The sequence below is a fragment of the Euleptes europaea genome, chromosome 2 (genome assembly GCF_029931775.1).
Source record: "Euleptes europaea isolate rEulEur1 chromosome 2, rEulEur1.hap1, whole genome shotgun sequence".
Classification (NCBI taxonomy): domain Eukaryota; kingdom Metazoa; phylum Chordata; class Lepidosauria; order Squamata; family Sphaerodactylidae; genus Euleptes; species Euleptes europaea.
The window spans coordinates 850,051-877,814 of NC_079313.1; the positions used below are offsets into that span (position 1 = coordinate 850,051).

The 27,764-nt window shown below is 53.4% G+C and overlaps 1 protein-coding gene across 1 annotated transcript in view; it reads right to left on the reverse strand.

The window, feature by feature from the left end:
* Positions 1–15,277, reverse strand: part of RANBP3 (RAN binding protein 3) — a 29,124-nt gene extending 13,847 nt beyond the window's left edge. Inside the window, exons 1-5 of the mRNA XM_056867574.1 lie at positions 15,165–15,277; positions 11,580–11,635; positions 6,903–7,088; positions 1,365–1,401; positions 11–97 (exon numbers count right to left, since the gene is read on the reverse strand). Of these exons, the coding sequence (XP_056723552.1) occupies positions 11–97; positions 1,365–1,401; positions 6,903–7,088; positions 11,580–11,635; positions 15,165–15,186 (388 nt within the window). The 5' untranslated portion in view covers positions 15,187–15,277. The remainder of the gene's footprint in view (positions 1–10; positions 98–1,364; positions 1,402–6,902; positions 7,089–11,579; positions 11,636–15,164) is intronic.
* Positions 15,278–27,764: the final 12,487 nt, after the last annotated feature.

Genomic DNA, 27,764 nt, shown 5'->3' on the forward strand with positions numbered 1-27,764 from the left:
CAGCCTTTACCCGACTGCGAAGGAGGGAAGTGAGTGAGCGAGGACGTCCTTTCACGCTTTATGGGGGGGCAGTAACTCCCATCCTCTCGGTCTGATTCTGCGGGGAGAAAAGGAGGCGGAGAAACAAGGCTGAGGACACAGACCCCGAGTCTTGTGCAGTTTCTTCTCATTCCCCGAGAGGGAAACCAGGCCCCTGGCTAGAACTGGACAGGCAGCTGCAAAGCGAAAGCCCTCCCCCCCCACACACCTCTACAGGAAAGGCCCGACTACGACCACCTGACCTTGCGCTGAGGATGGGCCACCAGCTTTTGTAGCCAAACTGAGGGTGTGAGACTCATCAGTAACCATGCCTGTCTCTTTAGTTAGGCCACATTTCTCTGCCAGAGAAGCTCCCCGAGCCCCCCGCCCCCCAGTAAAAATCCATCACGGTGCAGAATACACAGGAAGTCTACCGCTCCTGGTCCTAGCACGATGGCTCTTACCCGTCTCCCCCACCCCCCAATCCCTTCGTGTTTTGAGTCCCTCTTGCTATAGCCTGCTGGGCTTCCGTGTATTCCTCTCTGGGCATTTGTCGTTCAAGGTGAGCTTCCAAATAACCACAGTCGGGAGTCTGGTGACTGCAAAGAGGATGCTGGATGGGAAGAAAACCCACACAGCGCAGCCACTGGGGGTCTGGTGAAATCTCGAGATGCCGGGGCAGTCGACTGCTGGAAATTCGGGGGGGGGGGAGAAGAGCATCTTTCAGTCCTCCACACTCTCCCCTCCTCATTTCTGGGGCCCCCAGTGCCTTCGCAGCAGAGGCGTTCTGGCTGAAACCCCTTCTACATCGGCCCTTGTTTAGAAAGGCCCTCAGGCACCCTTTGGAACTTCTCAGCTACCTTCTCTGGTTTCCTCAGTTTTTATTTTTCAAGAAGAAGGAAGCAGGAGGAAGGAGGAAGGCAGGAGGAGGAGGCAGGAGGAGGAGGCAGGAGGAGAAGAAAGCCTAAACAAGCACAGACGAGGACAAAGGGCTACTTGGGTGCTGCTTGCTTGTGAGTCCTGAACAACCAGCTGAAGACCATCAGCTCAGTATAAACTGTGCTCCTGCAAAGGGGAAACGATGAAGGCCTGAAGCCACCCTCTGCCAAGGCAGCCCCCTGACCAACTCAGCCCCACACTGCCTGGCAGCCAGGGGGCTGGGCCCTTCCACATGCCCAGCTGGGGCTCAGCTCCTGAGCCACACCCCTTCCCTTTCACCTTGCAGCCCTGAATCTGAGCCACATACAGAATTTTTCCCATTTGCCCATAAGCACGCCGTTTCCTGAGCGAAGAGCATGCATTTTTGACCCAGGGCACCCATCGCAGCGGACACCTCAGCTCCTCACCTTCTCCGTCTTCTGGACTTGACCCATCTGCTGACCTCTGTAACAAAAACAACAACGACCATTAGGTGGTTCTGCACCAGAAGAAGGTGCCCGCATTCTGGATGTGCCCTTCAGTGCCTCACAAGGTGGGAGAAGGGCGTCTGAGGTTGTCTAACATTCAAAAATGCTAAAAATGTAAGGAGGACAAGAGGACAGAGAGCACACAGCTTCCTGGCACCCTGGAGAAGAATGACTGTTGTTGCCCTTTTTGTAGAGCAGATCTGCAACATGGAGCATCCAAGCCCCACAGGAATGGACGCGGGGGGGGGGGAAGAGAAGAGTGGACCAGCTGCCCCTTCCCCACTGAGACCCTGAGCCCACCTGGCTCTGCACTGTCCGCTTGACAGACAAGGGCTCCCCAGCTTTTTCCTGGCACTGGCTTCCTGCTAGGTGGAGAAGCCCGGGGTTCCCTCTAAGGCTTCTCTGAGGGACACTCAGGTGCTTGACAGACTGCACCACATGTTGTTCCCGGGCCGCTGGGGCCCCAGAAGGCAGCATTCTGCCTCTTGCCTGGTCACCGCTAGTGAGAAAAATGGCCTCCCTTCACCCAAGTGCAGAAAGCTCACAAAAAAATGGGCTGCTTTTTCTCCCCACGGGACTAACGAGGCCCAGAAATTACTAACATAGGTGGTGAAGCAGCAAAAGCAAACTTTTGAAATCATAGTTACAAAGCTGGATCATTTTCCCACTTGGGGAAGGTGCTCTTCTGTGCCCCATCCCAGGAGGGGCAATTGTTCTGTCTTTCTTTCCCACCACCCTAGTCGCATACATCAAGGCAGGAAACAGGCTGAAGCCACTGAAAAAGTCATCTACATCTCAAAGGCTCGATCCAAATCCCCAAAATAAAAGCCCCACCAACTCCCAGCCTATTTAACCCCCAAACCACACAATTTCCCAGATTTATTTTTAATGGCCTGCGTCTAGTCTGAGGTGTGTTTTATGCCATTTGTATCCCAAGACTTATTTAAATGGAGTATACACACACACACACACATTTTCTGGCCACGCAACACTCCTGCTTCACCAGGGAAGGCTCTCTTCTTGCCACCAGGGGCCAGAGGTTACACCAAAACCCGAGATAGGCTTAACATCCCCCTGCCTGGTCATCTGTCGCAAGTAAAAATCACCTCCAATGACCAGGAAGAGACAAGCGTTGGCAGGCTCTCTGAGACCGGGATTGTGCCCAAAATAACTAAAACACTCATGTGGCATTTAAAATAGGCAACAGGTATCTATCTAAATTCATCAGTGAATCTGCATGGCCTAGTAGCTCTGCGGACTACCTTAAGAGGAGAGCCGTGCCTTTTCCAACCATGCCACACAACCCACCAAGAATGATAGAATCATAGAGTTGGAAGGGTCCATAGAGGCCATCTGGTCCAACCCCCTGCTCAATGCAGGATCAGCCTAAAGCATCCCTGACAAGTGCTTGTCCAGCCTATGCTTAAAGATCGCCAGTGAGGGGAAGCTCACCACCTCCCTAGGTAGCTGATTCCACCGTCGAACAATTCTTACTGTAAAAAAAATTTCCCAGCCAATACCTTTCCGCCCGCAATTTAAACCCATTATTGCAAGTCCTGATCCTCTGCTACCAACAGGAACAGCTCCCTGCCCTCCTCTTAGTGACAGCCCTTCAAATACTTAAAGAGAGCAATCATGTCCCCCCTCAACCTCCTCTTCTCCAGACTAAACATTCCCACTCCCTTAGCCTTTCCTCATAGGGCTTGTTCTCTAGGATAGAATCATAGAGTTGGAAGGGACCACCAGGGTCATCTAGTCCAACTCCCTGCACAATGCAGGTCATTCACAACTACCTCCCACACACACACCCAGTGACCCCCTACTCCATGCCCAGAAGATGGCCAAGATGCCCTCCCTCTTCTCATCTGCCTAAGGTCATAGAATAAGCATTGCTGACAGATGGCCATCTAGCCTCTGCTTAAAAACCTCCAGGGAAGGAGCGCTCACCACCTCCCAAGATCCGCATCCAACGACCCAAACAAGGTCAACCTTCTTTTGAAAGGATTCTGCTGGAAAGCAAGAGACCTCCTTCCAAACAACATTTTACGGCTCTGGTTACGTTGCAAAATATTCTAATCTTGGGCAAGGGCAACAGAAGGTGCTTCCAGCAAAAGTCAGGCCCAAAACCTCCGGTTCTTGACTCTCAGTCAGCAGCGGCTCTCAGGCTGTGAGTCCAGGAGCGCCTCAGAGACCAGCAAGATTTCCAGAGCCTCAGCTCTGGAGAGTCGAAGCTCCCTTCTTCAGATTCCCGTGTGACCCTCTCCTGCACGGTTACCCAAGACCACTTGACGGGAAACATTTTGAGGGAGGAGAAGGTGGCAGTGGAAAGGGCCATCAAGTCACCGCTTACTCATGGCGACCCCCGGGGGTCTTTAAGGCAAGGGATGCCCTCTGCGTAGCAACCCCGGACTTCCTTGGGGGTCTCCCAACCAAATACTAACCAGGGCAGACCCTGCTTAGCTTTCGAGATCTGACGAGATGGGGCCATCCTGGGCCATCCAGGTCAGGGCAAGGGATGGGGGGCTGACTTATAAACACAAAACGGATGCAGAATTAAAGGCACCCCCGAGCCCCACCCCCTTGAAGCCTTGACTGAAGATGGCAGTTGGCAGCTGTGTCTCACAATGCAATCGTCCCTTGCCGGCTCATCCTGTACATGGAGGAAGAAGAAGAAGAGTTGGTTTTCATATGCCGACTTTCTCTACCACTTAAGGGAGACTCAAACCGGCTTACAATCGCCTTCCCTTTCCCCTCCTTTGGTCAAAATCTTCTGTCCAAAGAGGCATGCTCTTGGCTCATGGAGGCTCATCAGAGCCCTCCAAATGGGAACAAAGAAGACACCCTGTGGAATTCTCTTCCCTATCTCAGCAAGGGCCACTAATGCAACCACTTCTAAAAAGTTCGGGAGCAGCAGCATAGAGGTTGTTAAAGGGCAGGCAGGCACACTGGGCAAACATCCCACACAGCCAAGAAAGTGACGCTAGAGAGGGCCAGAGCGAGAGGTCCACTTCCTCCTGGGCCAGTCCTACATCAGACAAAGGGTCACCCTCTGGCCAGATGCCGGACCAGCAGGCTTCTCCAAAGAGGAAGCAGCCAGAAACGCCAAGGGGTCACACTTGCCCACCAACAACAACCTTACAAAAAGTTCTAAGAATTCATTACTCTTTTTAAAGTTACTTTGTACTTTCACTGACAGGTTCACACATTGATTGGAGTGTTGTGAAGTCAAAGTTATCTTGTTCGTGCTTTAAAAAAAACAAAAAACTTGACCATGATTAGACCGGAGACACTCCCAGCTCTTTCTGCAATACATTTCTACGTAACTCCATCTCTTTTGCCACTCAGTTGTATTTTTTACATGAAAATGTTCAAAAAACACCAACTGGCAGAAAAACATTCTCTTTGTTTTGAACATTATCTGCTCACTATATCAGCTCCACTCAGAGGCGGAGCAGCAGATCCGTCCCCTTTGCACCAACACCATGGGAGGCTCTGCACACCCCTCCGCACGTGGGGCTCCCTCCCACCGGGGCGGCTCCACAAGTCCATCAGAGGTCTTGCAGGAGCCGTCTGTCAAAACCTGAGGCTGCTCAACCCCTTTCATTTCCCCAGCCAGCTTCATAAGAACATCAGAAAGGCCCTGCTGGATCAGACCAAAAGCCCATCAAGTCCAGCAGTCTGTTCACACAGGGGCCAACCAGGGGCTTCTCGGAAGCCCACAAACAAGATGACTGCAGCAGCACCATCCTGCCTATGTTCCACGGCACCCAATATAATAGGCATGTTCCTCTAATCCTGGAGAGAATAGGTATGCATCATGACTAGTATTCATTTTTACTAGTAGCCATAGATAGCCCTCTCCTCCATGAACATGTCCACTCCCCTCTTAAAGCCTTAAGAACATCAGAAAAGCCCTGCTGGATCAGACCCAGGCCCATCAAGTCCAGCAGTCTGCTCACACAGTGGCCAACCAGGTGCCTCTAGGAAGCCCACAAACAAGACAACTGCAGCAGCACCATCCTGCCTGCGTTCCACCTCACCCAATATAATAGGCCTGCTCCTCTGATCCTGGAGAGAACAGGTATGCATCAGGACCAGTATCCATAAGAACATTAGAAAAGTCCTGCTGGATCAGACCCAGTCCCATCAAGTCCAGCAGTCTGTACACACACTGCCTATATTCTACAACACCTAAGATAATAGGCACACTCCAAGTGCCATCCCTAAACTATCAAGGATTCCACCTATCACATTTCTATCCCACCCTTTCTTCAAGGTGCTCAAGGAGGCATACATCGGTCTCCTCTCCTCTTCACAACAACCCTGTAAGTTAAACTGAGAGGAACTGGCCCAAGGTCACCCAACAAACAGCACAGCTGAGTAAAGAGCAAAACCCAGAGCTCACCGATCCTAGCCTGATGGATGCCCCAGCCACTGGACCACACCAGCTCTGGCTTAGATCCAGAATGCCGTGAATGCCAATGCGAACGCTTGGCCAGATCGGAGAGATTTTGTCACGGCTGCTCTGCCAATGACGAGGGGGCACCTCTTGCCACCTGGGTGTTCTGGTGTCTACTCAGACATCTCTTCTTTGCTCCAAGGAGAAGGGGGCTTCAGGAGGCGTCGCACCCACTCCAGAGCCCCCTCCCACTGACGGCTATTCCCCAGCCGCTTGCCAGAAGCATTTCAGGCTGCCTTTCCCTCTTCAGGCTTCAATGAACCGGGAGGCAGAGAATTATACCAAAAGTAATTTCACATTTTCCATTTTGCTGGATGGAAGGGGAGGCTGCTGCTTTCCCAACCGGGGGCAAGTGTTACTCTTTCCATAGCCTCCTCGCTGAATAGGCCCCCTCACACACATGAACACATGAAGCTGCCTGCTACTGAATCAGACCCCCCCTTGCTCCATCAAAGTCAGTATTGCCTACTCAGATCAGTAGCAGCTCTCCAAGGTCTCAGGCAGAGGTCTTTTACATAACCTTCTTGCCTAGCTCCTTTAATTGGAGACACCAGGGATTGAACCTGGGACCTTCTGCATGCTGAGCAGATGCTCTACCACTGAGCCACAGCCCCTCCCCAACTCATGAAGCTGTCTTCTACTGAATCATACCCTTGGTCCATCAAAGTCAGTACTGTCTACTCAGACTGGCAGCGGCTCTCCAGAGTCTCAGGCAGAGGTCTTTTACATCGCCTAGCCCCTTTAACTGGAGATGTCAGGGATTGAACCTCACACCTTCCGCGTGCCAAGCAGAGGCACTACCACTGAGCTAGTCCTTCCCTCCTGGCAAGACAGTTTATTTCAACAGCAAAGAGGGGCTGGCCACCAGCACCCACTCTTTCAGGGAACTGCGGAGGCTCCCAGTCTTTATGGCTTGCCTGTGAACGGCAGACATGTCAGAGGGAAGGAGCAGATTAGAAGGGGGTGGGAAGAAAAGAGCCCAGCACCTCACCAGAAGAATGTGGTCGGTTTGGACTTACCCCTGCCAGTTCTCGCGAAATAGGAGCAAGGCGGGCTTCGGCACTGGCACAAGCGACCGCGGGGGCAGGCGTCTCAAAGCCGCACTCCCCTGGCGACTTGGGGTGACCCATCCCCCGGTGAGGAGACTCAACTTCTCCCTGGGGGTCCTCGCCTGACTCCGGTAGCCCTTTTTGCTCTGCAAGGAACTGGGAGCAAAGAAGACAAGGGCCCTTCAGTCCCCAGTACCGTGTATGTGCGTGTTTGTTTGTGCGTGTACGCACGCACACATACATACTTCCCTTCCTCCAAACCTCGGTCAGCACTGCCTAGGTCATAGAATCCTAAAGTTGGAAGGGACCACCAGGGCCATCTTGTCCAACTCCCTGCACAATGCAGGAAATTCACAACTACCTCCCCTCCACACATACACAGTGACCCCTACGCCATACCCAGAAGATGGCCAAGATGCCCTCCCTCTCATCATTCGCTTAAGGTCACAGAATCAGCATTGCTGACAGATGGCTATCCAGCTTCTGCTTAAAAACCTCCATGGAAGGAGTGCTCACCACCTCCTGAGGAAGCCGGTTCCATTGAGGAACTGCTCTAACTGTTAGAAAATTCTTCCTAATGTCTAGATGGAAACTCTTTTGATTTAATTTCAACCCGTTGGTTCTGGTCCAACCTTCTGGGGCAACACAAAACAACTCGTCCCCCTCCTCTCTATGACAGCCCTTCAAGTACTTGAAGATGGTTATCCTATCCCCTCTCAGTCTTCTCCTCTTCAGGGTAAACATACCCAGCTGCTTCAACATTTCCTCATAGGTCTCCAGACCCCTCACAGTCTTGGTTGCCCTCCTCTGGACATGTTCCAGCTTGTCTACATCTTTCTTAAATTGTGGTGCCCAAAACTGGACACAATTGTTAACACCTGCCAGATCCTTGATAGCATCTGCCAGGCACTGAGGTCTTTACACTGGATCACTTGGAGACTGATCTGCTGGGCCCCTCCCACCAGCAGCGGCCTTTTCCCCTGGTGCGAAGAGTGTGCCCTTGAACAGACCCGTATGGGATCCGACCTGTTGACAAACCTCAAAGCTGGCTTTGGGACACTCGATAAAAGCATCCGCCTGCTGCAACTTGGAGATATGTTTATTCCTCGTGGGCGACAGCAGTTACCTGCCTGGTTTTGGAAAACACTGCATTCAGTCATCCACAACAGGAGAAAGAACGCACCATGATCGCTGTGTGCTCCAGCCACTACCCAACGCTGGCTCCTATCTACAGCTTCGCTGATCGAGGGCCTGCTACATCTGTCTTCGCTTCTGCTCTCTACCTCCCAAGGGATACATCCGTTCCCATTAGCGCAGGAGAAAGATCCTTTTGGATTCTCAGAGAGAAGCAGCTTAAAAAAGAAGTTTCCTCTGATCCAGAATCACCGCTGGTGGGACAAGTCCCCCAGGTTCCCTGTCGCAAACTCCTGACAGGTGCTTAGAAAGAGGACTTTAAATATCAGCTGTGTGGGTTTACTTAGTGCTTCTTTATTGAGCCCTTGCTCCAAGGAGCTCCATGCAGCATGCATCGTTCTCCCCTTTTCCATTCTTCCTCACAACAACCCTATGAGGTAGGTTGGTCCAAGAAAAGTGGGGATTTGAACCCAGGTCTCCCAAATCCTAGGCTAGAACCTTAAACTCAACTGGCTCAACATTTTGCCCAAACAAGTAAAGCACCCCAGATGTCACCAGGGCAATAAAACTGCCCACCTCTGTGACATGAGGTGCTCAATTCCTCAGGTTGCTCCCACTTCTAACAGAAAGAAAACGGTCAAAAGAAGCTCCCGGTTCACAAGACAGGGTGTCCATGGCTCAGAGAGGGCCGATTGCAGCTTCCCAGCAGGGTTGCATTTATTTATCTGTAGCCTTTTTCTAGCCAAATTATAAATGGGTCCCATTACTTGGCAAATAAGTATTTGTAAGTTGCTAGTTCTCAAAATGTAATGCGAGCTCACGCCCGTGTTAAGCACAACAGTACAAACTCCTTTTCCATTTGCTAAAAAAAAAGTAGCAAAAAACCTGCCCTGTAGTGTTGAACACCTGAAGTCAGTCGGGCCCGCACCAGCACCGCCCGCCAGGGTCTTAGGCAGAAAAGGGCATTTCCCTTGACAGAGGCTGAGGCCAGGACCTTCTGAACGCAAAGCAGATGCCCCCAAAGCACAGCCCCCTCCCCACGAAGGCTGCTGGGGTTCTCAAAAGCACGCCCTTGAGGAAAAAGTCCCTGCAGGCTGTCTGCACATCAGCCCCAACTCGCCTCTTAAAAATGAAGGCAAGACTGCCTGTCGCAGTGCCAAGCACACGCTGCACCAACGCTGCCGCCCCAGGGCACGCTTCCCTGCCGCGGAACGATGCGGGACTGACTTCCAAGCCCCATGCATGGACAGTCAGCTGACACAAGCCTTTGCAATCCTCCTCCCCAGCCCCCCGGGAAGTGCCCACACGTGGCATGCACACCGCTCATCCTCCACCACCACCACCAAATTACGAACATGGCAGCCCTCAAACTTTTATTCTCCACCAGCGGACGCTGCCTTCAACACTCTGCTCACAGGCTTCTTGGAGGCCTCAGGTGGGTCCATTGTGGGAAACAGAATGCCGGCACAGGTAGGCCCACCTGGGACTCCGCCAGTCAGGCTTCTATTATGACGCAACAAGAACCAGCCCCTCGCTATCATTACGGACCAATGGGCGGGGAGGTTCTTTGCCATCCTGCAGATAACCACCATCCTTTCCCATGAGCTCTCAGTCACAGGAGAAAGTGCACCTTCAAACGCTCCTCAAGACCAGTGCAGAATTATGGGCTCAACTCTCCACCGTTTCTTTACCTCTCTTGCCAACGTTGAGCTCCCATTAAGGGACCATAACCAAAACACAGCATAAAGGGGAGCAGGTTTTCCCCAAAAGGCTAAACCCCACAATCTCAGAACCATTCCTGGGAAGTCCACTGCTACACATGGATACAGAAGCGTTTTAGATGTTTATTCAAGCTACCTTGAAAATCAGGTGACAACCTCAGCGGCAAATTGGGAACACAGCATCAGGAGAACGTGCTGCCACAACCAAAACCAAACTGCAGGCAGTGCTAGAGACTGAAGCACAGCGCCTTCCCTTCCCCCTTAGGGGTGGGCTCAGAACCCATCTCCCCTTCCCATGAAGCATCTGACTGATATGCCCATGAGAGCATCCTGTGCCTTTTCAGAGGAGCAGATCAAGGACGTGTCAGTGAAAGACTAGATCCAGTTTTTTTAGTCACAGTGACCGCAGCCGTTTGAAAGATGGGCAGTTTTTTTTGTTTGAGGGCCAGCCACGTCTGGGCCTCTGCCCAATGTGAGGGCTCAGAGGTGGACCCCCGGTTCTCCCTGTTTCCAGCAGCACCGCCAGCTGTGTCCCCCTCTCTCCCCTACTCTGCTGCTGCTCTTAACGGCTGCTCAACAGGAGCAGCAGCCTGCTAACCCAGGCCCCAGCTGGGATCTCCACATCGCTGCAACACAGCTTGAGAGTCACATGAACACATGAAGCTGCCTCATACTGAACCAGACCCTTGATCCATCAAAGTCAGTATTGTCTACTCAGACCAGCAGCGGCTCTCCAGAGTCTCAGGCAGAGGTCTTTCACATCACCTACTTGCCTAGTCCCTTTAACTGGAGATGCCGGGGATTGAACCTGGGACCTTCTGCATGCCAAGCAGATGCTCTACCACTGAGCCACAGCCCCTCCCCTACCGGACGCTCACCTCCTTCGTGGATGAAAAAATCTCAGTGGACTGATGTGGCCCCCTCTCCCTCCCCCGAGCTGCCAACTTGTCACCTCTGAAGTCACCAAAGGAAATACGCCCCAGGCCGGGAAAGACCATCACACTCCAGAAACTGCAATGCTGCTGTCAAAAGTGGCCACAACAGATCAACTAAAATACGCAGAGCCATTAACCAGCGCCACCAGGGTTGCTTTTGCCATCAGTGGAATGGCTGAGATGTGCCATACTTTGGTGTTACAGAAATAAGCTATAGGTTTGCAATTCTGGTGAAGAGGGAATTGCCAATCATCACCTGCGAGTTCAGACAAAGTGACAGACTGCGATTTGCCAACACCTGAGAAGCGGTGGGAGTTGAGTCACAGTTTGGCCTTATGGCTGAATCGCTCTCTTTTTAACTGGATGTTATTTCTCACGATTCTCTAGCCCTTCTCCACTCTATCGCAGCTGGCACCAGGATTCCTTGCAGGCATCCTTTGATGAGAAGATTGTTCGTGGCGGGCAAGCTTCCCTGGAAGGCAGCCAGCACAACCGCTATGGAGCACCCCCTGCAAAATGCAGCCAAAGGGAGGGCCGTGGGCATCCTCCAGGATACTGCCCACTCGCGAGGGTAGAGGAGAGGCTAGAGTGAGCCTGAACAGCACCCGGGCTAAGTGCCTGCTTTAATGCCCTCCAAAGCTTCCTGCACAAGGGCTCCATGAGAGGTGAGTCAACGTGGAAAAAGCATTCTGCAAGGCAGAAGCACAAAAGCCTGCCTTGAATCTCAGCAAGAAAGGTGGGCTATTAAGTGAAGTAAATAAAAGTCAAAGGGCCAGACTGTTCATGCCTGAACTTCAAAGTGAAAATGGGCAAGAACTTTTAATTATGGCTGCTGATAAGTCGCGAAACTTTCTTACCTTCTGCGCTTTATCCTTCTGGAACACAAAGACGGGAGGCGCAATGGCTGGCTTTTCTGTAAAGATATAAACAGAAGGGGGAGCTTTTCCTCCTCATACCGAGAGGGGCACACACGGCTTTCCCTTTTGCAAACAACTGCCTCTCTGTCAGTGACAAAGCTTTACTCTTTCTCACCAAACATCCCAACAGGCAAAACCATTTCGATTTCACCAGGAACAGGCAAGCATGTTAACAGTGGACAAAAGGCCGGATCCTGCAGATCTGTTCTGCCAGCACAAGCACGGCCACTAGCACAACCGATCTGCAGGATCCGGCCCTATACTTCCCTGGAGGGCACTGCAGGAGGGGTGTGCAGGGGCCCACACCTGCCCTCGTTTAAATCAAAAGGTGTTCAGATGTGGGGACAATGAAGAAGGTATTCTAAACTCAACCCCACCATTTTGCAGCTGCATGTTTGCACACAAGAGCAGCACGCTCTGGCCGCTGCACATTGTCCTGTCAGCTCAGAAACATGTAAAACACGCCCAACACACTTCCATGGTTACCTGTCAACATCTTGGACTGCGTAAACCGTGAACCAACCAGGAAGTTCCTCTGCTCTGCAGATGCAATTTGCTACAGTTGGTGACCTGTGCCTCTTTGCAGCTAACCATGGCCATTTAGGGAGAGGGGCAAGAATCTCTAGTGTAAACACGACCCCCAACTGAGTTTTACAGTCCTGCAGAGAATCACAGTACACTGGACAATCATGGGAACCTGAGGAGCATCCATCCGAGCGGATGTTCTCCAGATATTCTCCACATGCTCCACTCCCACAACAGTAGCGAAGACCCATCTCCTCCCACCACGACCCTCAGTTTGCATGCCCAGAGCAAGGCTGTTAACGATGGGACATTTTGGAGGTCGTTAATTCACTGACGGCACTTAACACACACACACACCTCTGAGCAGTCTAGCACACAAGACATGCAAATACCGAAGGTGAGAGTCAAACACAGGGAGAGAGGATTAAAAGCCGCTCAACGGGATGGGGGGGAGAGTGGCGAACCAAGGTTAATCAGCAGCTCCGGTTCATCGTTCTCCAGGGGATGATTCATCACGTCAGAATTGCGACCGTCACGTGACGGGTATCATGGGCGGGGTGGGGGGGGAAAGCTTGCACAGACCAGCCACACAGCCCGAACATCACATGAGCGCCCTCACCCAACAATAGCACGTGAAGAGCTTATCACAGAAACAAACGGCTCCAGAGGAGTTGTAGGCTTTTTGAGAGAATGCAGCAGCAGCACCCTGCAGTGGGAGGCTGAGGATGTCTCGCTTAGGGAGGGACAAGTCTAGTTGTGGGCGGTGGGGGGAGAGATGATCACAGAAGCCTCTCTGGAAAACGCAGGCAGCCTTTCCAGGACCGGGAACCAAGGTACTTATGAATGGTACACATCACACGGCGGTAGGGCCCACAGACCTGCCACCTTGTTCCCAAGCAGGGAGAGAAGGGGCCATGGCTCAGTGGCAGAGCTGCCGCTTGGCACACAGAAGGACCCAGGGTCGATCCCCGGCATCTCCAGTGAAAAGGACTGAGTAGGAGGTGATATGAGGGACCTTGGCCTGAGACCCTAGAGAGCTGCTGCCATTCTGAGTAGACAATACTGACCTTGCTGGACTGATGGTCTGGTTCAGTATAATGCCATGGAGGGACCATGGCTCAGTGGTAGAGCATCTGCTTGGTATGCAGAAGGTCCCAGGTTCAGTCCCCGGCATCTCCAGTTAAAGGGACTAGGCAAGTAGGTGATGTGAAAGACCCCTGCCGGAGACCTTGGAGAGCCGCTGCCGGACTGAGTAGACAATACTGACCTTGATGGACCAAAGGGGGGTCTGATTCAGTAGAAAGCAGCTTCATGTGTTCTGGGGAAGGGCCATGGCTCAGTGGCAGAGCCTCTGCTTAGCATGCAGAAGCTCCCCAGTCCAATCCCCGGCATCTCCAGTTAAAGGGACTAGGCGAGTAGGTGATGTGAAAGACCTCTCTGCCTGAGACCCTGGAGAGCCACTGCCAGTCTGAGTAGACAATACTGACTTGGATGGACCAAGGGGGGGGGGTCTGATTCAGTGTAAAGCAGTTTCATGTGTTCTGGGGAAGGGCAGTAGCTCAGTGGTAGAGCATCTGCTTGGCATGCAAAAGTTCCCAGGTTCAATCCCCAGTGGCATCTCCAGCTAAGGGACTAGGCAAGTAGGTGATGTGAAAGACCCTTCTCTGCCTGAGACCCTGGAGAGCCGCTGCCCGTCTGAGTAGACAATACTGACTTTGATGGGCCAAGGGTCTGATTCAGTATGAGGCAGCTTCATGCGTTCATGTGTTAATGCAGCTTTATTCATGCTCACGAGCATGTTGGATGGCATTTTGGAAAATAAGCTATTCCAGCCCCCTGCAGTAGCAGAGTTTTCTAGCCCCAAAGCAGCTCCTCTGTTTTGCAATTTATACCCTGTTTTGCGATTTATGACCCACATAAATTTAACGGTGCTTGATTCCTTGAAAATACACCCAAAGCCTGCAAAAACCTCCACGCAGACAGCCAAGAGGCCTCGCAGCCACAGGGCACTCTTTTGACTTCTGGGAGATTGCCTCCGCACATGCTCAGGGGCACTGCTGCTACTACTAAGGCACAAGTCCTTGGCTGCCGCGCAGGGGTCAAGCCAAGGGAGGGAGAGAACACACGAGACGGGCCTGGAATCCCTCCTCCTTTTGCACTCCAGGTGAGAGAGACACTCTGCACATGCTCAGAGGTTTATCATTTTTCCATCACTGCTATTGCAGGACAGCCTAGAAAACCTGGGGAGGGAGACACAGTTTGCGCCCCCCGGGGAGAGGAAGCGAGGGGGAGGAGGGTGGAAGTCGGACTCGGGGGCGCCGACCCCCCCCCCCCCCCACCACCACCCAGGCAGCCCCATATTTCACTTACTAAGCCATATATAAACAGGGAGCCTAGAAAATCCGTAACAAAGATTAGAAACGGGGAGGGGCACTTTCACACGTGCCGAATACTCCGCTTTCAGTTCGCTTTAACCACCGTTTGCAAGTGGATTTTGCCAGTTCGCACAGTGAAATCCAGCCTCAAGGTGCACTGAAAGTGCGTTATTCGGCATGTGTGGAAGTGCCCGGAGAGAAAGACAGAGACAGGGGAGGGGGGGTCGAGGGGGTCTGCATCCTGCCTGGGTGCCGCCGCGCCCCCTCCCCAGAGCCAGGCGGTCTTCCCTCTCTCCCTCCCCCCCCTCCCCAGGGCAAACGGGGGGAAGAGCCGGCGTGGGTCTCCGCAGAGGGGCTGGAGCCGCTCCTCTCAGCCGCGGCCGCAGCCCGCTCCGGCGCCTCCGGGCCCTCTGCACATGCCCAGAGGCTCTTCCCTGCGCGTTGCCGCGGGCGGAGGCGCAGCCCGGGGAAGGGCTGCTGCCCGCCCTCTGCCCATGCTCGGGCGCCCTCTCGCCCCCTCTCCCTGCTGGGGGGAGGTCTTTCCCCCACCTCGCCCGGGAAGGCCCCGCCCCCTCTTTCGCGCTCTCTTCCCCCCCCCCCTTCCCGCCTCAGCCGGGCCGCCTACCTTCGTTGGCCAGGTCCGCCATTTTACTTCCTTAATCACTCCCACAATGCCCCGCGCGAACGACGGGCAAAACCCGCCTGCCCGGTCTACGCGCGCCCGCTTAGGAGCGCTCGGTGCGGCACTGAGCATGCGCGACGGGCGGGGCGCGAAGACGGGTTTGCGCGACCCCCGTCGGGCATGCGCAGTGCCCTTCCCCGTTCGCCCTCGAGACTACGCATGTGCGTCACACCAGCGCTCGTTTCCTCTCTCGGGTCCATCCGTTGACCGGCCTCGGAAAGCGGCGAGGACGCATGCGCACTTACGGGATCGTGCGTCATAGAGTCTGCGCCCTCTAAAGAGCAAAAGCTGGAACTGCTTCATTCAGACACGTTTAAATGCAAAGGGAATCTTCGTATCAGCACTAATTGGTTCCCTACTAATTGTAAATACACACACACATATAGGTGGTAGAGCCTCTGCTTGGCATGCAGAAAGTCCCAGGTTCAATCCCGGGCATCTCCACTTAAAGGGACCAGGCAAGTAGGTGATGTGAAAGACCTCTTTCTGCCCAAGACCCTGGAGAGCAGCTGCCAGTCTGAGTAGCCAATACTGACTTTGATGGACCGAGGGTCTGATTCAGTAGAAGGCAGCTTCATGTGTCCGTATATATTATATAATGATTATGATATATTTATAATTATAATATATAGGACCCACGTGGCGCAGAGTGTTCAGCTGCAGTACTGCAGTCAAAAGCTCTGCTCACGACCTGAGTTCGATCCCGACGGAAGTCGGTTTCAGGTAGCCGGCTCAAGGTTGACTCAGCCTTCCATCCTTCCGAGGTCGGTGAAATGAGTACCCAGCTTGCTGGGGGCAAAGGGAAGATGACTGGGGAAGGCACTGGCAAACCACCCTACAAACAAAGTCTGCCTAGAAAACGTCGGGGTGTGACGTCTCCCCATGGGTCAGGAATGACCCGGTGCTTGCACAGGGGACCTTTACCTTTAATGATGATGATAATATATAAATAATATTTATGTAACCCTTTTTGCTGTAAAAATGGCCAGGTTAGTAACCACAGGATTTGTAGATGCCCCATTCAACACCTAGAACACTTTAACCTTGAACAAGTAAGTCAAAACCAGGAGTGTGAAACAGTGAGAATAACAATTATATTAACCCGTCCCAAAGTCAGTGGGCAAAGGGGAGGAAGTCTCTTTAGTCTCTGGGTTCTGACTCACAAGCGGCAGACAGGTTCCATTTCCCCCACCGTTTCTGAGAGAAACCCCTTTTCCTCACAGTCACAACAAAGTCCCCGTGACACTCAGGATCAAAGGCTCAGTCCAGAAGATGGCAACTCTTCGGCCAGCTGGCGTTCTCTGTGCACCCAGGCTGTTTTCTTCTCAGGAGAGTCTTCTTAAATTCCCCACATCATCAGGAGGGAAATCCTTAGCTTCTCCTCTAGCTGAGTCTCCCTCTTCCCAGGCCCAAAAAACCTCTTTCCCACCCACCCTGTCAGAAGCCCCTCCCTCTAGAGAGCACTGTTTCCAGACTAGGGTTGCATAACTTTGCAAGTGAAACAAGGCAATACACTTTCCAACATAAATACAATTTTTACAAGGCTTACATTTATATAAATAATTTAAATATATATATAAATCGCCAATATTGTCTGTGTTGAATACTGTAAGCAATGTGCTGTATAAATAAAAACGTAATATATTTAAAATTAATTATATCCATAAATTAATGTTATAAATACTAGCGTGTACTGCTGCTAGGATAGCCTGACAATTAAAGCAGTTCAAATCGTTCAATTGTACAGAGTTCAGTTGCTTAATTAATTGAGAAAATCTGCATACAATTGTATTTGTGATTGCTAGAGTTTACAGCTCTCTATCAGAATAATTCCTGGAGATTTCGGGGTGGAGTCTGGGAAGGGGAAGGGTTTGGGGAAGGAAGGGAACTCAGCAGAGAAGTGATGCCATGGAGCACAGGTGTCAAACTCAATTGTTACGAAGGCCGGATATGACATAAAGGTCACTTGGTCAGGCTGGGCCATGCCCCACCAGCCCAGATTGAGAGTGTGGGGGCGGCTGCCTTGGCTGGCTCGCGGGCTGGATAAGAGCTCTTAAGGGGCCGCATCTGACCTGTGTGGCTTTATGTTTGACACCCTGCCCTCCGAAGCAGCCTTTCCTCCCCCATGGTCACTGATCTCTGTTGCCTGGAGATCAGTTGTAATAGCAGGAGACCTCCAGCTAGTACCTGGAGGTTGGCAACCCTAACTGGGTGTCACTTAGGGTTGCCAGCTCCGGGTTGGGAAACACCTGGAGATTTTCCGGGCGGAGCCTAAAGAGGGGAACGCGGCCAAAGGCCAGAGCCGCCCACTGGGTGTGTGTGTGTGCAGGGGAGAGGTAGTTGTGAATTTCCTGCCTTGTGCAGGGGGTTGGACTAGATGGCCCCTGGTGGTCCCTTCCAACTCTTGTGAGATTCTATGATTCTAAGCCATTTTCCTCCAGGCCAGATTAGCCAGGGGTCCTGGAGGGCTTTTTTATTTGGCCATCTTCTGGTCATGAAGTGTGTGTGTGTGGGGGGGAGTCACTGGGGGAGGGTAGTTTGAAGGGGGTTGGACTAGATGACCCCTGGAGGTCCCTTCCGCCTCTGTTTCCCCGCCATGAGCCGCCCTCCCCGCTAGAACACAAAACCCGCGACGCGCATGCGCCACTCTCAACGCTCTGTCCCTCTCTCCCTCCCTCCCGGAAGCGGAAGCTGGCCGCCGTTTCCGTGACGACGACGAGGCGGAAGTCGGCGCCCTCGAGCGGAAGCGGAAGCGGCGGCCGGATACTTCCGGCGAGGGCCTCCGCCATCGCGCGCGCGGAAGGGGCAGCCATGTCGCAGCCGCCGCCGGCCCCGAGCCCCACCGCGCCCGCCCCCTCCTCGGCCCCCCACCGCCCCCGCCGCCGCCAGAAGCGCGGGCGGGGCTGGGGCCCGGCGGAGGACGAGGGCTGGCCTCCGCCGCGGCGCAGCCGCTGGGAGCCGGCGGGGCCCGAGGGGGCGGCCGGGCCGGGCCCGCCCCCGCCCCCCCCGCTCCTCCCCTGGGCCAGGGGGCGGCGGGGCAGGGGCCGCCCGGCGGGCGAGCCCTGGGGCAGGCCCGGAGGCCAGAGGCCTCCGCGGGGCGGCCCCGCCTGGGAGCAGTGGGGGCCGGGCGGCGGGGGCGGGTGGGGCAGCCCCCAGAGGGAGGGGGGAGGGCCCCCCGGCGGGCAGGGGGCTTGGGAGCCCCCCAGAGGCCCCCGTAGGCAGCAGCAGCAGCAGGGCCCCGAGGGGGGGGACGGCAGGGGCTGGGGGAGCCCCAGCAGGGAGGGGGGCTGGGGGAGCCCTAGCAGGGAGGGGGGCTGGGATCCCTCCAGGAACCTGGGGCGCCCCCCCGCCTGGGAGGGAAGCCCCGGTGGGGATGGGGAGAGGTGGGGCGCCGAGGGTGGGGGGAGGAGGGGAGAAGGAAGCCAGAGCCCCGGCCGAGAGCAAGGCTGGGGGAGCCCTGGCAGGGACCTGAGAGAGGACCACCGCTGGTGCCCGCCTAGCAGGGAGCAGGCCGAGGGCGGCTCTGACGGGGCGGGGGGCAGGTGGGGCAGGGCTGAGAGGCGGGGGAGAGAACAGCACAGCCCTGCCGCCAGAAGGCAGGGCGGCTGGGGCAGCCCCAAAAGGCAGGAACGCTCCAGACACGATGCCAGGGAACAGGGCCAGGGGGGTCCCGACAAGGCCGGGAGCAGGTGGAGTTCAGCGTGGTGCCGGGAAGGGAGCGATCAGAGCCTTCACAGAGACGAAGGCAGGTCGGATAGCCTCAAGAGGGAGTGGCAGAGTCCTAACAGAGAGGCAAGAGGAAAGTGGGGCAGCCCCAGGAGGTATAGGGCAGATGGGGATGTAGGTGAAACTGGAGCAGAAAACGATAGCCACGAGAGGGAAGACGAGGAGAAGGATCCATATGCCGGAGGCAGAGACAGTCCCGGGACAAGCGCTCACCTGGTCTCTAGCAGCTGTACAGCCCCAGAGGGGTGGACGCCGTGTGATTCGGTGGTTCAGTGGTGGATGCATTGCCAGAACAACCTGCGACCCACGGTGCGGAAGCAGCTGATGACCATCTGCCCCCGTCCCACGCTGCCTGACAGGTCGTCTGAGACCCCTCAGATCAACCCGGATCTCCTGTACTTGCTGCAGAAGGATAAGCGGAACATCCAGCGTGCCACGCAGGTCACCCAAAAGATCCAGAATGAGGTTTTGGACATGCTGGCGCCGGCCATGACCATCTGCCAGATGGCAGAGGAAGCCATCGAGAAGGAGGAGACGGTAGACCCCTTGGAGCTGCGCGAGTGGGCCCGCCATCTCATTCGCTTCATTGCCAGCATCAACAACGTGCTGATCTTGCAGTGCCGTTCCCAGGTCCTCACCACCATCAACCCGCGACTCCGGTCGGTGGCGTCCAAAATGAAAGGCCGAGGCACCGACGGGTTGCTTTTCGCAGAAGACAAAGTGAAGCTGTTGAAGGTGCTCATTAAGCAGTTCCCGGAGCTGTCTGAGCCACCGAGAAGAATGCCCGGGAAAGGGTTCCACGCATTCGCTCGGGCACCCTACTACAAGCAGCCGCAGAGAAGACCCTATTTCAAGCCCCGTTACCACCCGCCGGCCACTGTCCCGGGGTCCTACAAGCGAGGCGCAGGTAAGGACTGAGCCATGATGACTGGTTGCCAGAAGGTGTGACGCTTCAGCCTCCGCACCTTCTAGCTGCTCATGTGAGAATTTCACTGAGTTCAGCTTTGAGGCATCCATTGCCTGCCTTTTCTTCACACAATGTGTTGTTAAATTGTGGAACTCCCTGCCCCAGGATGTGGTGACGGCTGCCAACTTGGAAGGCTTTAAGAGGGGAGTGGACATGCTCATGGAGAAGGGGTATTCATGGCTACTAGTTAAAATGAACATAAGAACATAAAGGCCCTGCTGGATCAGACCAAGGCCAAGTCCAGCAGTCTGTTTACACAGTGGCCAACCAGGTGCCTCTAGGAAGCCCACAAACAAGACGACTGCAGCAGCATTATCCTGCCTGTGTTCCACCGCACCCAAAATAATAGGCATGCTCCTCTGATACTAGAGAGAATAGGTATGCAGCATGACTAGTATCCATTCTAACTAACAGCCATGAATACCCCTCTCCTCCATGAATATGTCAACTCCCCTCTTAAAGCCCTCCAGACTGGCAGCCATCACCACATCCTGGGGCAGGGAGTTCCACAATTTAACTATGTGTTGTGTGAAAAAATACTTCCTTTTATCTGTTTTGAATCTCTCACCCTCCAGCTTCAGCAGGTGACCCTGTGTTCTAGTATTATGGGAGAGGGAGAAAAACATCTCCCTGTCCACTCTCTCCAAACCATGCATAATTTTATAGACCTCGATCATGTCTCCCCTCAGCTGCCTTCTTTCCAAGCTAAACAGCTCTAAGCGTCTTAATCGCTCCCCATAGGACAGTTGCTCTAGTCCCCTAATCATTTTGATTGCTCTTTTCTGCACCTTTTCTTTTCTGCTCTGTAAAATCTTTTTTTAGGTGTGGTGACCAGAACTGTACACTGTATTCCAAGTGTGGCCTCACCATAGATTTGTACAAGGGCAGTATGATAGCAGCAGTTTTATTCTCTATTCCTCGTCTAATTATGGCCAGCATGGAATTTGCCTTTTTTACAGCAGCCACACACTGGGTTGACATCGTCATTGAGCTATCCACTACCACCCCAAGATCCCTTTCTTGGTCTGTTGCTGCCAGCACAGATCCCATCAGTGTATATGTGAAGTTGGGATTTTTTGTCCCAATATGCATCACTTTACACTTACTCACATTGAATCTCATTTGCCATTTTAATGCCCATTCTTCCAGTATGCAGAGATCCTTCTGGAGCTCTTCACAGTCCGATTTTGTTTTAACCACCCAAAATAATTTGGTGTCATCTGCAAACTTGGCTACTTCACTGTTTAACCCCAACTCCAGGTCATTGATGAACAGGTTGAAAAGCACCGGTCCCAACACAGATCCCTGAGGCACCCACTGCTCACATCCCGCCATTGTGAGAACTGACCATTGATTCCTACTCTCTGCTTCCTATTTTTCAGCCAGCTCTCAATCCATAAAAGGACTTGTACTCTTATCCCGTGACTATGAAGTTTGCTTAGCAGTCTTTGGTGGGGGACTTTGTCAAAAGCTTTTTGGAAATCCAAATACACAATATCCACAGGCTCATTCCTGTCCACATGCTTATTTATTGACACTTTCAAAAAACTCTAATAGGTTAGTGAGACAGGACCTACCCTTACAGAAGCCATGTTGGGTTTTGCCCAGCAGACCTTGCCCTTCTATATGCTTGACAATTCTATCTTTAATAATGCTTTCCACTAATTTACCCGGAACAGACGTTAAGCTAACTGGCCTGTAATTTCCTGGGTCCCCCCTGGAACCTTTTTTTATAAATGGGTGTTACATTGGCCATTCTCCAGTCCTCTGGTACAGAGGCTGATCGAAGGGACATATTACATATCTTTGTTAGAAGTTCAGCAATTTCCCATTTGAGTTCTTGAAGAACTCTAGGCCCCTGTGACTTGTTAGTTTACAGTTTGTCTAGACGTTCTAGGACTTCCTGCCTTGTTACCACTATTTGCCTCAGTTCCTCATTTCCCCCTCTCCAAAATCTCTATTCAGGAGAAGGACTCTGCCCTGTATCTTCAACAGTGAAGACAGATGAGAAGAATTCATTTAGTTTTTCACAATCGCTTGATCCTCCCTTAGAGTTCCTTTACTCCCATTGTCATCCAATGGCCCAACTGCTTCCCTAGCTGGTTTCCTACTCCTAATATTCTTACAGAATTTCTTATTGTTTGTTTTGATGTGTTTAGCAATAAGCCCCTCAAAATCTTTTTTTGCATCTCTAATTATCTGCTTGCATTTCCTTTGTGCAAGTTTGTGTTTGCTTCTGTTCGCCTCGTTTGGCCAAACCTTCCAGTCTCTGAAGGAAGACTTTTTTTCTCTAATTGCTTCCTTCACCTTACCCATTAGCCATGGTGGTGACCTCTTGCTTATTACTACCTTTCCTGACCTGCGGTATACAAGCTAGCTGAGCCTCTAGTAATGTGGGCTTGAGTAATCCCCCAAGCCTTTTCCAGAGATTTAACCCTCCTAACTGTTCCTTTCAACTTCCTCTTTACCAGTTTTCTCATTTTAGAGAAGTTCCCTCTTTTAAAGTCAAAGGTAATTGTGTGAAATTTCCCAGTCACTTTCCCACTTGCATATAAATTAAATTTGATGCCATTGTGATCACTATTGCCAACTGGCTCAACTGGCACTATTGCCACATCCCTCACTAAGTCACTGGGAGTTCCTGGATACTAGTCATGATGCATGCCTATTCTCTCCAGGATCAAGAGGAGCAGGCCTATTATATGAGGTGCTGTGGAACTCAGGCAGGATGGTGCTGCTGCAGCTGTCTTGTTTGGGGGCTTCCTTGAGGCACCTTGTTGGCCACTGTGTGGACAGACTGCTGGACTTGATAGGCCTGGGTCTGATCCAACATGGCTTTCGATATGTTCTTAATGGCACCATTTTGACAGCCATGGCTGGCATCTTCTTTCTAAGTTCTCTAGATTAATTTGTATTAATTAGCACAGCAGAGGGTTAGAAGCTTAAAAGCTAAGCGTTGGCAGAAGTCACGAAGAACCTACTAGCTGTACGGAACCAGCTGAAGAAATCCACACTGGCCTACCAGCCGGCTGAGCTCACAGGCGAGTGTCAGGCTCATGGCCAGGGGCACTCTGCCCTCCTAGGGCCACTGGTTCGTTTCCAAGCCTGCTGGCTATTAATTGGGGGCATGGAGGAGGTTCTTTCCAAACCCTTTCTGAGGCTTGGGTGTGTGCTGGCTTTGGAGGCCACGGACGCTGCTCCTCGGCTCCGTTTTTAGGAGTTTCTGCCATCTCTTCAGTAAGAGATTCTGCGGCCACCCCGCATGGCGACTTTGAGAGTGCCCCATTCACTCGCCCCTGGTGGTGATAAATCCAGAGGGGAGTGTTCTTTCTGAAACGCTGAAGAAAGGAGATGGATAGGCAACCCCCCCCCCCCACTGGTGTCTCTTCGAGCTATCTGGACCACTGGGGAGGGGATACGGCTTTAACAGCTTTGTCAGGGGAGGGAGGCCCCTCTCTGTCAAGCGGACCATCTGCAGGAAGGCTATCCCACCCTCTCGGGGGCAGCTTGATATGCCCTGGCTCAAGCGTTAGCGGTGAGGAAGTGCAAAAACATACGCTGTGTGGCTGTTGCTACTCTCCGCAAAGCCAGTCCAGGGTGCCTGACTAATGGGACTCCAGTTCCTCCCAAAGCAAAACAGAGGCTGCCTGCTGTGGGGTCAAATGGTTGGCCCACTGGTGACCCAGGTCGCACATGAACACAGGAAGCTGCCTTCTACTGAATCAGACCCTGGGTCCATCAAAGTCATCATTGTCCACTCAGACCGGCAGTGGCTCTCCAGGGTCTCAGGCGGAGGTCTTTCACATCACCTACTTGCCTGGTCCCTTTAAGTGGAGATGCCATCGGGGATTGAACCTGGGACCATCTGCATGCCAAGCAGATGCTCTGCCATCGAGCCATGGCCCCTCCCCAGGTCTTTCTGTCCTGGCAGGCAGCAACTCCCTGGAGTCTGGCAGAGAGAGGCCTTTTCCCAGCCCTGCTGCTTGAGCTTTTCTGCACAATGAGCCATGAGCAGGTTAACATACGGAAGTGCCTTATGCTGAGTCAGCTCCTTTGGCCTGTGTAGCCCAGGCCCGACAAGCTCGACTTTTCCAGCGCCACTCTGCCTGAGTATCTGGAGGCAGAGAAAGTCCGTGAACTCAGTGCAGGGGCCCTGGCCTCCGCTGGTGCACTTGAGGACGGGGAGCCTTGGCACATTCTTGTGTGTTCAAGGGAGGTGCTCTGGGGAGGGCTGAGGAGAGGGGAGAGAGGCTTGAGGACAGGATGAGGCAGGGACGGTCCCTCCCTGGAGGAGAGTCTCCAGCAACCCTGCCTTTGCCTGGGCCTGACCTTCTGCTTCCTCACAACTCCCTACCAGCTCAGAGCTCTTGCTTGTTTTGCAGCCAACCCGCGAGGGGAGGACAGCCGCAGCCCAGGGACCAAAGGGCAGGATCCGGCCCGGTGGCGCTGAGAGGGCCGAGCGGCGCTTGCGGTGTGGTGGCCCCCGCCAGCTGCCAGTTCTGAGAATTCCTCGCCACCAAGAAGCACCTGCAAGCGCCTCGTCCCGGGAGCAGCCCCCACCCCCCAGGCAGCAGAGGATTCGTGTGGGGGGGGGGGAAGCTCAATGCAGACTGGCCGGCTTCTCTTCCTCTGCCACAGCCACCCGCGATGGAGGCCGTCCCGCTCGGCAGAACAGACTTGAGCCCGCAGAGGTTTTCCTTCTGGCCTCCCCCCCCCCCACCTGAGGCGACGTTCGCTGCAGTTCCTGTGGGTGTTTCTATCTGAGCAGTTTTAATCTTTAGATTTTCACAAGTCAGAATTTTTCCTTTCCTTTTGAAACCACCCTGCGTGGAACTTCATACCCCTCTACCTCTGTAGGGAAAGCATTTGAGGGGTGCATGTTGGGAAGCCGCAGTCGCTCCCCCGACCTGTGTCCAGGTGCTGTGGCAGAAACGCAGCTCTGGGTCCTCTTTATGGCTGCCCACACTGGAGGGCATCTTGGGGAGCCCTGCGATGGAAACCAGCTCCCAAGGGGAGCTCTGGCTTTAAGTGGAGCAGGAGATCCCCGTTCCTAAAGGGGCAGGGAGCGAGAGGCTGCTCCTGTAGAAGGGACCACTGTCTTCTTGAGAGGCCCGGGTCGCTCAGCCGTCTCTTCCTCCAAGGCGGGAGCCGACGCACCCCCCCCCCTTCACTTATTCCTGTGTTCCACAGTTGACTATTGAATAAAAATTGTTGTAGTTTACACGTTTCTGAGTAATATTTTTTGCTAGCAGCGGATGCAGTCCACCTCCGTTTTCTAACCGTTCAAAGCACTGCACGTAGGTAATTCACAACAGCCCTGTAAGTGTAGGCCTGTCGCCCGATATTGCAGCTGGGTGCAAAGGACAACCAAGGCGGAGAAACCATGGCTCGGCAAGACGGACTTTGTATCAACCGGTGTTCTTTGCTGCTTGGGCTGTCCGGGAGCCAGGGAAATGAGAGGCTGGCCTGCCTGATGTAGTCGGGAGAAAAGCGGACCACCACGTGCGCCCTCTTGACCCTTTTTGAGGCTGAACCCCCCCCCCCCGGCATGTTGAGGAAAGTCCTGCTGGTCTGATGGTGGGGGAAGGGCTGCCCCTCATGCATTTGGGCCACCCTGGCCTTGGCCCACTGCCCTATGCTAAAGGGGTAGCGAGCTCTTCCTCACTCCCTCCTCCTTTGTGGTGGGGGGTCAGGCCCTTTTCCAGGTCCATTTTTACCTTTCAGCTCACCCTTGCCTGAACACCCTCACATCCAAGACTCCCCATGTTGTTGAAGTAGGAGTCATGTTAAGGTGAGGAGGAGATGGGCAGTGTCGTGGCGTGGGTGAAGTGCAAAGAAACCCCAGGCTCTTGGCGTCACACACAGTGCGATGGGTATGTGTGTGTGTGTCCCCTGCAGCTGGACAGACAGCCCCCCTGCAGTATCTCTCTGTCTATGGGGCTGGTTGACCCTCTTCCCACCTTTGCTATTGCTCTTGCTGCCCTCCAAGTTATTTCCTTAGTTTAATCTTCTGCCTTGGAACTTTCTTTCAAACAAGCAAAAATAGAAGTCTCTACAGAGATGCTATTTTGAGATGCCAAAGGCAGAGCGAGAGAATCTCCATGCGTGTTGGGGACATTCTAGTTAGCAGGAAAGGCTGCTTCCTACTTTGCACCAGGCCAGACTCCCATCTCCACAAAGCATCGAGTCTCGAACTTCCTGCAGCTCTCCTGGTCGAGATTGGCCCCTGACCCATCAGCCAACTAACTGTTTCAGACCAACTGGGGACTGTTGCAGGCAGCCCTTGACATGCTTGCTTGGGTGTCTGATTGGAACAGGGACCTCTGCCAAGGAGATACAGGTGCTTAACTTACAATCCTCCTTGTGCAGGATTTTTTTTGGGGGGGGGGCTTAAGGGAGCCTGATGGAATTCAGCAGCATTTTGGAGCTTTCATACAATCACAGAGTTGGAAGGGGGTCATGCAGGCCATCTATTCTGACCCCCTGCTCAATGCAAGACCAGCCTAGAGCATCCCCGGCAAGTGCTTGTCTAGCCTCTGCTTAAAGACGGCCAGTAAAGGGGAGCTCACCACCTCCCTAGCCAGCTGATTCCACTGTCGAACAACTCTTACTGTAAAAAACATTTCCCCAATATCCAGGCGGTACCTTTCCGCCCTCAAACCCATTTTTGCGAGTCCTATGATCCTCTGCAGCCAACAGGAACAGCTCCCTGCCTTAGTGACAGCCCTTCAAATACTTCAAGAGAGTGATCCTGTCCCCCTTCAACCTCCTCCAGACTGGACATTCCCAGGTCTCTCAGCCTTTCCTTGTAGGGCTTGGTCTCCAGGCCCCTGATCATCCTCGTCACTCTCCTCTGCATCTACTCCATTCTGTCCAAATCCTTTTTGAAGTGAGGCCTCCAGAACTGCACACGGTACTCCAGGTGCGGCCTGACCAATGCAGTGTACAGCTGAACCGTGACATCTTGCGATTTGGATGTTCTGCAGACTGTTGATACACCCCAAGATCACATGAGTCTTTTTTGCTGCTGTATCACACTGGCTGCTCCTGTTTCGCATATGGTCCACCCACACCCCAAGATCTTGTTCACACACACTGCTACACAGAAGTGTATGCTCATTGATTCTCTGCTCCTCCACATGAAGCCTGCTGGATGACCTTGTGCCAGTCACGGTTTTCTTAGAACTCTCTCAGCGAACACAGAGGCAGGCAAAGGCCAACCACCTCTGAATGTCTCTTGCCTTGAAAACCCTGAGGGGTTACCATAAGTCAGCTGTGTCTTGATGGCACACAGACACACCCAGATCCTCATGGAACCTCAGAAATGTGTGAGAGAGAGAGATCCTGGGCATGTTAAGAGTGTCGGTGGGGCTCTCACCTCAGGTTCACCCCTTCAGAGTGAAGGCGCAGGGGGCTGGAAGGAAGGTGGGGCCTGGGGTTCTTGTGAGAGCAAGCATGGTGTAGAGGTTAAGAGCGGTTGTCTGGAGAGGTGGACTCTGATCTGGAGAACCGGGTTTGATTCCCCACTCCTATACATGGCGCCAGCTGGGTGATCTTGGGCTAGTCACAGCTCTCACAGCCTCACCTACCTCACAGGGTGTCTGTTGTGGGGAGGGGAGGGGAAGGTGATTCTAAGCCGGTTTGATTCTGCCTTCAGTGGTGGAGAAAGTCAGCATATTAAAAAACACACCAAAAAACAAAACAAACCCAACCAACCAAAGGACTTGGCTTGTGAGTCTTTGGGGCCATTCACACGTCCAGTGGCAGCACACCCGGATACTTGTGGGGTATAGGGGGGACTTAGAACCATAGAGTTGGAAGGGTCCACCAGAGTAATCTAGTCCAACCCC